The following is a 13,093-nucleotide window of genomic DNA, read 5'->3' as shown; positions in this document are numbered from 1 at the left end:
TTAGGAAAGAACTGAAAGCAGCACCTGCAAAATTTAAGAGTTTACATCGGGCATGGACCTTGCTTAAAAACGCTATCTTGGGAGCCCAGATCAGATGTATTCCATGCATTAGAAAAGGTGGAAGGAATACTAAACGACTACTGGCATAGTTAAAAGATGAGGTGAGAGAGGCTGTAATAGATAAAAGAAAATCTTTCAAGAAATGAAAAAGGGATCTGAATGAAGAAATCAGGAAACAGCATAAGTTAGATGCAAAGCATTGATAAGGAAGGCAAAGAGAATTTGAAAGAAGCTTTCCATGCAAGCAAAAACTCATAACTTTTTCTGGTACATTCAAAGTAGAAAGCCTGTGAGGGAGTCAGTTGGACTATTAGATGATCAAGGGGTGAATGGGGCTCTTAGGGATGAAAAAACTATAGCAGAAAGACAAAATTAATTTGGTCTTTACTGAGGAAGATATAAGAGATATAACCATGCCAGAAATGATATTCAGAGGCGATTCAGCAGAACTGAAGCAAATCTCACTGTACCTGGAAGATGTAATAGGGCAAATTGACAAACTAAAAAATAGAAAATCACCTAGACCAGATGGCATACATTCCAGAGTGCTAAAAGAACTGAAAAATGAAATTGCAGACCTGCTATTAGTAATTTGTAAACTCATTAAAATCGTCTCTGGTACCTGAAGACTGGAGGGTTGCCAATGTAATGTCATTTTTTAAAAAGGGATTCGGGGTGGTCCAGGAAACTATAGACCAGTGAGTCTGAAGCCTGTGCCAGGCAAAATGGTAGAAACTGTCATAAAGAACAAAATTGCTGAACATATAGATAGGCATAGTTTAATGAGACAAAGCCAATATGGATTTAGCCAAGGGAAGTCTTGCCTCACCAATCTGCTACATGTTTTTGAGGACGTAAATAAACATGTGGATAAAGGTGAGCCCATTGATATTGTGTATTTGGATTTCCAGAAGGCATTTGACAAAGTCCCTTATGAGTGACTTCTTAGGAAATTAAAAGTTATGGGATAGGGGACAGTGTCCTATTGTGGACTGGGAACTGGTTAAAAGATGGAAAACAGAGAGTAGGGTTAAATGATACATTTTCTCAGTGGAGAAAGGTGAATAGTAAATTGCCCCAGGGTTCTGTTCTGGGAAAAAGACCTGAAAATAGGAGCAAGAAGTGAAGGTATCAGATTTGTCAATGACACAAAATTATTCAAAGTTGAGAAATTGCAAGAGGACCTTGCAAAACTGGGAGACTGGGCAAACAAATGTCAAATTAAATGTAATGTGAACAAATGCAAAGTGATGCACTTAGGAAAGACTAATCTAAATTATAACTACACAATTCAAGGTTCCATATTAGGAGTTGCCGTTCAGGAAAAGAATCTAGCTGTCATCATTGATAATACATTGAAATCTTCTGCTCCATGTGCAGCAGCAGCCAAGAAAGAATGCTAGGAATGATTAGTAAAGGAATGGAGAATAAAACAGAGACTATCATAATGCCTCTGTTTTGCTCTATGGTGTGACCTCATCTTGAGTATTATGTGCAGTTCTGGTCACCGCATCTCAAAAAAGGTATAGCAGAATTAGAAAAGGTATGGAGAAGGGCAACCAAAATGATAATGGGGATGGAACAATTCCCCTATGAGGAAAGACTAAAGAAGTTAGGTCTCTTCAGCTTGGGGAAGGGTCGGCTGAAGGGAGATATGATAAGTCTTTAAAATAATGAGTGGTTGGAACAAGTAAACATTAGTCGGTTGTTTACTCTTTTAAAGAGTACAAAGACTAGAGAACACACAATGAAGTTACTAGGTGATACATTTAAAACTAATAAGAGAAAATATTTGTTTATTCAATGCATAATTAAGCGCTGGAATTGGTTGCCACAGTGGACAGTAATATATCCCCACTGCTATTAAAGTCCTCTTTTCACCTGGAATTTCTATCCATAAAGATTCAACATTACATTTTGTTTCCTGCAGAACTTTTATCCTGTTGGACTAAATGCCTATTTAATATATAGTGCCACCCCTCCACCAATTTCAACCATCCTATCATTTCAATATAATTTTTGTTTCTAGTGCTCCAGTATTGCACTTCATGCAGAGTCTGACTTTTCTGGCTTTTGCTGTAGTTACACAGTGTTAGGTTCTATCTTAGGAGTTACCACCCAGGAAAGTGATCTAGGCATCATAGTGGATAACACATTGAAACTGTCAGCTCAGTGTGCTGTGGTGGTCAAAAAAGCAATGTTAGGAATTATTAGGAAGGGAATGGCAAATAAAATGGCAGATGTCATAATGCCTCTGTATCGCTCCATGGTGAGACCGCACCTTGAATACTGTGTGCAATTCTGGTTGCCACATCTCAAAAAAAATATAGTTGCACTGGAGAAAGTACAGAGAAGGGTGACCAAAATGACAAGGGGCATGGAATGGCTCCCCTATGAGGAAAGTCTAAAGAAGTTAGGGCTGTTCAGTTTGGAGAAGAGACAACTGAGGGGGGATATGATAGAGGTCTACAAGGACTTGAACAGGTTAACACAAATTGGTTATTTACTCTCAGGTCACTCCATGAAGTTAGCAAGTAGCTCATTTAAAACAAATCGAAGAAACTTCTTTTTCACTCAGCACATAGTTAAGCTTTGAAATTCACTGCCAGAGGATGTGGTTTCGGCAGTTAGTGTAAATGGGTTTAAAAAAGTTTTGGATAAGTTCCTAGAGGAAAAATCCATAAACTGCTATTAATTAATAATCAATAATAGCTTGAGATCTAGTTAATATTTTGGTACTTGCCAGGTACTTGTGACTTGGATTGGCAACTGTTGGAAACAGGATGCTGGGCTTGATGGACCCTTGGTCTGACACAGCATGGCATGTTCTTGTTATGTTATCTGCAATTCTCTGTTTCTGATTTGTGATCACTTATTTTGTATTTGAAGGTCATTTTCCATGTGAAACCTAGGTGAGGTATTCTGCTAGCTTGTAGTTTCTGAATAGGGATCTATGGCAGCCTAGCTTGTTCTGTATTCTAAGCTACACCTCCCACTAGATATTTTGGTGTTCTAGGGCATGTTCCACTTAATGCATCTCACTGATGCATTAAGTGGAACATTTTGGTGTTCTAGGGCTGTTCCACTTAATGCATCTCACTGATGCATTAAGTGGAACATTTTGGTGTTCTAGGGCTGTTCCACTTAATGCATCTCACTGAAATTTGGTAAGAGAGAATCTTGCTGATGTGTCAGTAGTGATGTCAAGTTTCAGCGAGCTTGTTTAAGTGGAACAGTCCCTTAGGGGTGTTTGGTATGGTGAGTTGTACAGGGAAGTACTCTGCACCCACTGCTGGAGTGGGGTAGTCTGTAGAGTGGGGGGAGGGTATCTGTGGATGCAGAGTATATACTTGCAAAACTAGTAGTGCAAGATTTATATTATGTTTGTCTTGCAGATACCATGACAGGAATGAACTTCAACCGTTAAGCCAGGATATGTTGGATATGATCTGAATCTCTCAAATATATTGCTAGTGCTCTTCTTAATAATTGCATTGTGCCGAACAGCTTCTTTCTGAAGCCTGTACAGTGTAATACATGCAGGCAGCATAATGAGGTAAGCTTGGAAGTTTTTTAATCAAGTGAGTGGTGCTCAAATAATTAGAACTGTTTCTGTACCTCTAGGCCACTTATCTTTGGTCTCTGATTACACTTTGGTAGTTGATAATTTTCTCTCTCCATATATACTATAGAATAGTTGCTTAGTAGTGACATTTCTACTACTAATGCTGTTTTCATCATTTTCACCTTTACCATTTTGTCTGGTGTTCTAACATAGTAATGATGGCAGATAAAGACCAATGGTCCATACAGTCTGCCCAGCAAGCTACTTATGGTAGTAACTGCAACTCCATGCAGGTTACCCCATTATATTTTTTATTGGTCTGGAAATTAATAATTATACTTTATGACTTACGCAAAGAATGTATTAAGAAAGAAATGACTAAACATAAAGAAAGAAATTGGAGGTGGAGTTTGGTTGCCGCACTTTCAAACCAAAAAGACCTGAAGAGCAAATGGCATTTGCCAGTTGAAAGGAACAGTTGGGTTGAAGGGCTGTTTATTGGAGCACAATGACTAAGAGAAGGCTGAGGGGTGGGTAGGGAGGGAGAAGATATTAGAAAAAGAAGATTACTGGGGGTTGGAAGGAAAATATAATAGAGAAGGAAACTACAAGGGGCTGTTTCAATAAAGTGCACCCAGCCTAGCACACAGGTTTATGTGCCGTTGGATGTGTGTTTTGGACGCGCTAGACTAGCACCAGATACAATAAAGAGATTAGCGCACCCAAACAAATGCATAGCCAATACCGCTCATCACATGTAAATTCCATGTAGATGAGGCTATTAGCCCTCAATGCAGAAAATCGCCGAGTGCCCAATACACTGCAAATTTATCTCCAGCCCCAGAGCTCGAGTTAAGTCAAGGGCTCATGAGAAATTAAAAATTACTGTCCTCTGTGGTTCCTCCTACTTCAGTATCATTGTGACACTTAAATCTACTGTTTGGTGCTTAAAAATAAAGGTATAATATATTGGCTTAAAATTAAAAAAAAAAAAAATTCTGGATGCATATTTTTACACGCAAACAGGCCGATGCAATATCAACGAGTAAAAAACGTGCATCCAAATTGGGTGCACATTTTTTGAACGTGCGCACATTCACCTCTCCTGACCGCTTGATGCAATAGGCAAATGAGCTGCCATGCTAAAAGGGACACGCAATGGGTAATTTGTGCGTCCCTAGTGCTCTGCATCAGGTATCCAAAAGACGTGGCTTTGCGCCCACAACAGCCTGGCCAGGGCTCCCTCTCCACCTCGGCAGGGCTGTTCTTGATTGTTCCTTTTCACTGACACTTTACTCCTGGGGGAATTCTACGCACAAAAACTGAAAATTCTGTAAACTTTATATTGGTCAAAATAACACAGTTTCCATGACAGTCTTTAAGTAACTACATTTTAAATTATTACAGAAAAAAGTTGTTACTTAAAGTTGCAGAATTTTAAATACTTTGAGCAGAATTTTCCTAGAAATTCACTGTAAGCGTGTCCCTTCCACTCGCTCTCCCTACTCCCCTGACCAGTTTGCCCTCTCAGGCCCCAACTCCTCCACCTGCCAATATCTCTCCCCTTCACCTCTAGGCTCAACCCTTTCCACTCTATTGCCAGTCCCATATTTTGACCCTGTTCTCAGTACTGCCCCTCACATAGGCTCCCTCTGTGCCTCCCTCTCTCACACACAGGCTCCCTCTCTCTAATACACATACACACACCCTCATACAGGCTCCCTCACATACACAAACCCTTCACACAGGCTAGCACCCTCACATACACACAATCCCTTTTTCATACACACGAGCTCCTAATCTCTCACACACATACACATTCCTTCACAATCTCCTCATATAGGCTTCCTCTCTCTGAAACCCACACTCAAGCATCCCCCCAGCCCCCCTCTTTTACCTCCTATGCTCTCTCTCACCCTTCTACGCTGTCACCCCTCCCCTCCCATAGGCTCCCTCTCTGAAACCTACAAGCATCCCCCCCATTCCCCCTCTTATCACCCTCCCCCACACACACATTCTCTCTCACCGGCATCCCCTTCCCCTCATATAGGCTCCCTCTCTCTGAAACCCACGCTCAAGCATCCCCCCACCCACCCTCTTTTACCTCCCATGCTCTCTCTCACACCCTCCTGCTCTCACTCACCTTCCCCACCCCCCCTCACCAACCATGCTCTTACCGTCCCCATCCCCTCTCACCAACCATGCTGTCCCCCTCCCCTCTCTCACACACATATTCTCTCTAAACAGCATGCTGCGGGACGCGCTCCATTCACGGCAAAGATGAAGGCCTGGGCGCGCCATTCGAGGCATGCAGGGGCCTTCCCTTTTCGCAGCGAAGATGAAGGCCCGGCGCGCCATTCGCGGCACACGGGGGCCTTCCCTTTTCACCGTGAACGGCGCGCCGGGCCTTCATCTTCGCCGGGAACAGAGCACGTCCCGTGTGCCACGGGACGCGCTCCTTTCACGGCATGCCAGGGTCTCCTCTGCTATTTTCTGCCGTGCTGAGATGCCCCCACTCTCACGATGGCCGCTGTCCGTGTGCTTCCAGTTTTGGAGGGAGGAAATTGGCGAGGCCACAGTGAAAATCTGCGGGAAGGGCGACAAGGGAGGAAATCTGCGAGGTGAGAGAGGAAATCTGCGGGAAGGGGGAATTCTGCGCAAATTCTGCATTCCGCAGTAGTGCAGAATTCCCCCAGGAGTAACACTTGTCAGAGAAAGGACCAATCCCCTATCAGGACAGCCTACTGAAAGGGGATTGGTCCATTCACTGACATGCGACAGTGAATGGACAAATTGGCATAAGTAAAGGACTGAATAAATTAATATTAAGAGACCATCACTTATTAATGTATTTACTCCTTCACTTACTTCCAGAAGGGATTCCAAGTGGACCAGACCTTGGGGTTGCTGCTTTCTGTGACTCCTCCTATGAGGAACCACAGAAAGCAGGATTATTTTTGTTGGTTTTCGGTGAGCCCTGGAGCACGGCATGCTTTAACACCAGCTCCCAGGCAGGCATTAAATTTGCCACTTTAAAATGGGCGTCTTGGCCACGCTGCATTTTTGGCATCCGGGATAACAGTTAATAGCCTCATCTACATGAAATTTCCATGTAGTGAGCGCTATCAGCTATGCGCTCACTTGGACACACATTTTGGTCGTGCTAATAATCCCTGTATTACATCGGGGGTTATTTTAGCACATCCAAAACACGCGTCCAATCAAGTGCTACCCAGTGCTCTAGCCTGAGCACACTATATTGCATCAGCCTGAAAATATATATGCACAGTAGCAAGGGGCAAAATCGGCCTGAAGTGGGTTAAAACAGACAGGCGCCCATTGCAATTCTGGGCGTCAGATGCATTTGAGCAATAGAGATGCACAATTTTTCCCTAGTGCATCCATTCTAACACAGCACTTCATTTTAATACTTCATCGGGAGCCCAGTGGATGTGGCTGTGTATGCATTAGGAAAAACGGGTGCCTTACTGCATTGGCCCCACAACAGATTAAAGGATAGAGCAGAGAAAACAAGAGAAAGAAGGATTCGGGTTGGGAAAGAGAGGGAGACTAGGTGAGGATGTGGTGGAGACCAGAGCCATGGTAATAGGTAAAACACTTCAGAAGCATGTGGGCTATCACTGGCTGTGCATTCTCACAAGGGTAACGATGTTGGAGGGGGGGAGACTGAAAGAGCTCTCAGCAGCTATAGCAATAAAATATGTGGTAGCATGCCACCAGGCCAGAAATGAAAACCTGGCAAGGGACAATATGGACCAGCAACAAAATCTGAGACATGTCCCTGAAGCTATACTTTCTGTAATACGTTTCTTTACATCATTTAATACCAATTTGTAATGTTTCCTCTCTTTTTCCACCCTTTTAATTATTCTATACATTACTTTGGCAACATATGTAAAATTGTCCTGCCAATAAAGTTATTAGAATTTTGCTGCCATAACAGCTTGTATAGATAGATAAGATGGATAAATATACACACATTTGTACATATATTACACAAGCAGTGCATCTCACTATGCAAAAAAAAAAAAAAAAAAAACCTATCAAAATTACCTATAGTGTTCATTTGGGCATACATGGCCTTTTATAGAACAAATCCACCGATTTGGCTGTATACAGATTCATGAAAATGTTACACATACTACATCTCCCAATCCTACGGCCACGTACCTCCTCCGGGACTGCAAGACCACCTCCCGAGTCCGCTGATAAGCAAGGCGAAGGATCCCTGAGTGTCTCGGTTTCCACATCCCCATTGATGAGTGATGATGTACAGGCAGAGGAACACTGCCCGGATCCCTCCGCACTACTGCCGCTTACTGCCGCCATCTTGATGTGAGCAACAATACCGGAACAAACGCCGTCACTGGAAACAAAAGTCAAGCAACCAACCGAGCTACAGCGAAAATACCTGCCTCTTCGGCTCCCCCTATCTCAGCCGCCACAGCGACCACAGTATTGTATACTCCGACCTCAACATCCACCTGCCACACGGGATAAACACTGCTTCCCAAGTTCTGCCAAGCACGCGCATGCGCCTGGTCAGCATCACACCACGAGACACCGACAAACAGAAGTCTTGTGCGGCAGGGCACCAGCCGAATGCGCTGCATCTAAGCCGTGACCGACTGTCACATCACCATAGTGGCATCTAGCCGTAAGCTCAGGTTGCCTAGGTCTTCGCCTGCTTAACTGCGAGATACTATATACTGAAAGATGGCAGGAGCCACGGTACCAGGGAACGTCATGCACTCAGAAAGATAAATTACAGAATTAGGTTGCTACATCGTTCACTAACAAGGAGCAGCGTCAGCAGGTCTGGTGCTGCGAGTATAACATAGGTGGAATCTGCGAGAAACGGAGCTGAGGTAGAGGGGGGGGGAAGGGGAGGGGGAGGCGGACCGTGTGACGTCGGGTTCTGTTCAGACCTATGAGCGTCGGACACGACTGCTCCTGGGTTTGAAAACGGGCCAGCAGAGGGCGCTTGGCGCCATTTGAGCCATCGAGCAGAGGGAGTCTGTCGTTTTGCTTGAGGTACTGTTTAATGGTATTCTGATTTACTAACCGGAGTAACTGCTTGCCTTGTTGCGAAATCCCACTCCTGTAGAAACAGCACCCTGTCAGAGCTCTTAAAAAAAAAACAACAGGATGCCCAAAAAAGGGTGCAGGGGAACAGCCCCTGCCCCCCAGGTTGGTCCTGACCCGGAGGTTACTCCCCCCCCCATTTTGATTTGCCACGCCACTCGCCCCGAGAAGTCTTCAGCTCCGGGAAAAGTGGCCCTGAAGTGCCTGCCACTGTAGAGTCCTCCTCAGCACGAGCCCGCAGGCAGAGAACAAACGAGCCCGCCCTCCCCCTGCCTCACGATGAGGAGACGGCAGTTGCTTTGCTACATGTTGAGGTCTGCAGCCCTTCCCCCAGCTTTCACAATACTGAGCAACCCGATCCCACTGCTCTGGGAAAAGCAGCCTTGCCTGCCCCTTCAGGGGAGGGGGTGGAGGAAGCTGAACCGAGCAGAATGTCTGACCAGGAGAGAATTCCTGGAGACAGCAATTAAGCAAAGCAGAGGCAGGCTGCAGAAAGAGCAGCTCCTGCGGAGAGGAGCTTCAGTGAGTCTGAAAAGAAGTTTTGCTCATTCTGGAGGACATGAAGCTGGGCCGTGGGGGACTGAACGTCAGAGGCATGCGTGGCAGGGCGCAGGCCCCCCCCGCCAGTCAGGCAGAAAATTTCGGGAGGAGCCCAGTCAAAAAGACTTGCAGGCATGCGGTGAGTGCGGTCATAGGTATTCTGCCCTAAAAAACACTGTAGTGCGGCAGAGGGGAATAAGAGCAGGTCTTACTCCTTTAGGAGGCAGCAGGAGGGTGCACCCATGCAGTAGAACAGGAGCAGAAGTAGAGGGAGCGGAGACGGTTGAGAGAGATTGAGGTGTGGGTGAGGGGAGACTGCCGGGCACTGGCAGCCGTGCAGGGGACACGTTAAGTATGTCGGGTGGATTTCAGGGAGGGGTGGTGGGTGGTTACAAAGGTAACGCCAAACAACAGGGTTTGAGACACGATGAGGACTGGGTTTTTTCGGGGCAAGATACTGGTGGGGGCTTTTCCACTGTTGCAGGTTCGGATGGTGATGTACGATCGAAGCTCCTGAGGAGGGAAAGATGGCAGTCCCGACAAGATAAAAGCCCGGGCAGAGAGGAGGCTGCATCGTCTTTCAGGCAAGATCCAGGCGATGGAGCACCCAGTTTCGGAGGTTTGCAGGGAAGGACAGGTAAAAGCAGTGTGGCGGATAAGACCAATACAGTGGTGAGGAAAAAGAAAGGGAAGAGGGTACATAGTGATAGCTCGTCTGAGAGTTCGGACTCATCCGACTCTTCTTCCTCGGATAGTGGGTCCTCGGGACAGCGTAGAAGAGCTAGCGGTTTGGGCCCGAGCCAGGATATGGGGCACCCAGCCCTGGCGACATTGACTGAGTTATGGGAGGGAGTACCTAGAAGGTTGCGCAGGCGAATTCGCAAGAGAAGATATGTTAACATTTTCAGCTTAGTGGCTGGGCGCAGGGCTGATAATAGAGGGCGTGGGAAAGGGAAAAAGAAAAAAAGGAGGGATTCAGCCAAGCCTAACGTTGCCAAGAATATTCTTAACTGGATAAGGGGATTCCTTCGTTTAGCAAGTGTGGTATGTCACTATCAGCCAGGCCATTATGGGGCGCTACTGGCTTATTGATACAGCATACTGGGGGCATATAAGGATTATGAGGGCTGGGCGTGGCTCAATTATGATGAGCGTTTCAGGGAAAAAATGGCAGGTAACCGGTTTATGTCCTGGGGAACGCAAGATATAAACTTATGGCTTACACAAATGACAAACAAATGCGCTGCTAAAACGGAGCAGGGTGTAAATCTAGGTTTTGGAGCGAGTGGTGCAGCAGGTAGGGGCAGGGGTGGCGAGTTGCAGAGCGTAGGGAACACCACCAAAGGGAACGAGATGAGGGTTTCCCCTGGGGGGGTTGGATGTTTGCTGGAGATATAATAGAACCTCTTGCTTGTTTCCTGAATGTAAATTTAGGCACGCGTGTTCCACTTGTGGTGGAGCCCATCCTGTTTCCCGGTGCCCCCAAGCAGGGCAAACAGGCATTGCGAAAGGAGCAGTGGCAGGGAAGAGACAGTCACAATAAAAAAAAAAAAAAAAAAGAATTTAAAAGGGGGAGGGAAAGGGGTGAGGGTGGGCATGCATACACAGATTCGCTTTCACGATGTTCCCAGCAGAATGCAAGTGGGGACAGATGGCTGCTGAGAGTTTCAAAGGGAAGTACGGGTCGTCATGGGAAGATGAAGAGAGCGAGATGATTCACAACTCGGTCGCACCAGCAACTTGGAAGGCTTACACTGCAGAATTAATGGCGGTGACAGGTTTCTTAACCAATATTGGGTGCCATAACAGGAATGTGTCTGATAGGGAGCTGTGTCAATTCATAATAGCAGCAAAGCAGGCAGGATGCTCGATTGCAACGGTCCGTTCCCATTTAGCGGGTTTCGCTTTTTTCCAAAAGGTACAGGGGTGCCCGAATCCGATGAATAGTTTTAGGGTAAAAAAGGTACTTGGGGGTTGGCAACGAGGTCAGGGTCACAAAGAGGATAAACGGAGGCCTATTCTGTACATTGACTTATGTACATTAGTGGAAGTTCTGCCGCAGATATGTTGGTCCGCGTTTGAAACCTCCATGTTCAGATTAGCCTTCTCCTGGGCCTTTTTCGGAGCCATGAGGATTAGCGAGTTTAGTGGCTCAATCCAGGCAGGCCATTAGGGAAGTGGGAATGCTGAAGTCAAATGTACAGATCGGAGGGTCCGAGGTTAGGTTATTCATTCCAAGATCTAAAACAGATCAGACAGGGAAGGGAGCGGTCGTCGCATTGTTGTGCGATGCCCAGCGGTCAGTTTGCCTGGTCCGGCTGGCACACGGTTATATGCGGTTGCGTCTGAATGTGGAAGGCCCCTTTTTCATTCATGAGGACTCTTTTCCCCTTACACGATTTCAGTTTTCTAAGGTGCTAGGTTTAGCCATCCACAAAGCGGGTGGTGATCCAAGTTATTACAGTTCGCATTCGTTTCGAATAGGGGCGGCCACTGCTGCAGCGGAAGCTGGTTTGTCAGATATGGAGATCAAAGTTTTAGGGCGTTGGAAGTCGGAGGCTTTTAGGTCTTACGTCCGATCTAGCTTCTGCTAGAAGGGGAATGCGGCGAGCACACAAGGGGAAGGACGGGGGGGGGGGAATGAATAACCTAACCGCGGACCCTCCGATATGTTTACTTTTCCTAATTGTTAATTTTTCTTGCAGAGCGTATGGGGGTGAAGAGATTTGAAGGATGTGCCTGGATTGTGGGTCATTCCTACATTCATCCGGCGCAGAGACGAGCAATGAAGCGTCCGTATGGAGAACACTTGGACATTGACAGAGCCGGGTGGCGGGTGTCCTGGTTTAGTAAAAGGGGTATGGGTTGGGACGAGCTATTGCCCTTTTTGTTTGAAAGGATTCAGATGTGGGGAGAGCCCAATTTAATAATTTTTCACTTGGGTGGCAATGATATTGGGTCCAAAACATGCAGAGAGTTATTAACTTGCATGAAAAAAGACCTGTCACAGGTCATGATTCGATGCCCCAGGGTACTGGCTAGGGTGGTCTGATATCATTGTTAGGTTACGTAATAAGGACGAGATGATTTGGCGGGTGGGAGTCAAAAAATTAAATAGACAATTAGGCAAATGGATGGGTTGGGAAGGGGGGTTTTCGATCAGGCATCGGTGGTCTTAGGGGAATGAAGCAGGTTTATTTTCTGGGGACGGAGTACACTTATCAGAAGTAGGCATGGACCTATTCAATAATTCATTACAAGAAGGGCTGGAGAAGGAAATTAGGAAGTGGTAACTGGGCCGCAGTGGGGGGACAAACTGATGTCTTACAGTTTGTTGTGGCGGTAAACCCGAGCCCAAAAAGCTGTATGTTATGGGGCAGTTCATATGAGGGTAATGGAGGGGGGGAAAAAGGCCTCGTGTAGCATGGGGGCGCCGCTGCACGGGGGCACCGGAGAACTATGGGGCCAAAGTTTCCAGTTATCCTACTCTTGCGGGTTACAGGCAGAGTAGGGGAGGGGGGGGGGGGTTGGGGAGGGAAGAAGTCACTTCACCACTAGGGACATGGATGAGGCGAAAAGGGGATGTTAAATGGGGGTGCTGGTTTGGAGGGGTTGTTGGAAAGTTATTAAGTTGTGAGGGCTCGGGTTAAGGTTTACATTAAACTGCGGCCAAGTTGAATACCACTCATGTGTGTGTTTGCAGTTATTGGGGGAATGGGGGCGACAGATTCAAGCAGTATTCCATCCCTATGTTACTTAAGATGTATTTATGTTTTACCTACCATATGGATCAGTTCACCCAATGTGGAGGCTACAAAAGAG

The 13,093-nt window shown here is 46.1% G+C and overlaps 1 protein-coding gene across 1 annotated transcript; it reads left to right on the top strand.

Annotated features, from left to right (window-relative positions):
• The first annotated feature begins 8,696 nt into the window (after nucleotides 1–8,696).
• On the top strand, nucleotides 8,697–12,753 carry LOC115082415. Its single transcript, XM_029586645.1, has 2 exons — nucleotides 8,697–9,908; nucleotides 11,977–12,753. The coding sequence occupies exons 1-2, from the start codon at nucleotides 9,626–9,628 to the stop codon at nucleotides 12,321–12,323; spliced, it is 630 nt and encodes a 209-aa protein (XP_029442505.1). The 5' UTR covers nucleotides 8,697–9,625; the 3' UTR covers nucleotides 12,324–12,753.
• The last annotated feature ends 340 nt before the right edge of the window (nucleotides 12,754–13,093 follow it).

This window comes from Rhinatrema bivittatum, unplaced genomic scaffold, assembly GCF_901001135.1.
Source record: "Rhinatrema bivittatum unplaced genomic scaffold, aRhiBiv1.1, whole genome shotgun sequence".
Classification (NCBI taxonomy): Eukaryota; Metazoa; Chordata; class Amphibia; order Gymnophiona; family Rhinatrematidae; genus Rhinatrema; species Rhinatrema bivittatum.
The sequence above is the reverse complement of the archived record's forward strand: the minus strand, read 5'-3'. Positions and strand labels throughout refer to the sequence as shown.

What these genes read in the sequence shown, in the direction of transcription:
- LOC115082415 (XM_029586645.1), top strand. Translation starts at nt 9,626, where the DNA reads ATGTCGGGTGGATTTCAGGGAGGGGTGGTGGGTGGTTACAAAGGTAAC. An exon ending in AGGTTTGCAGGGAAGGACAG is followed by an intron (nt 9,909 to 11,976) that starts GTAAAAGCAGTG and finishes TTTTTCTTGCAG; the next exon opens with AGCGTATGGGGGTGAAGAGA.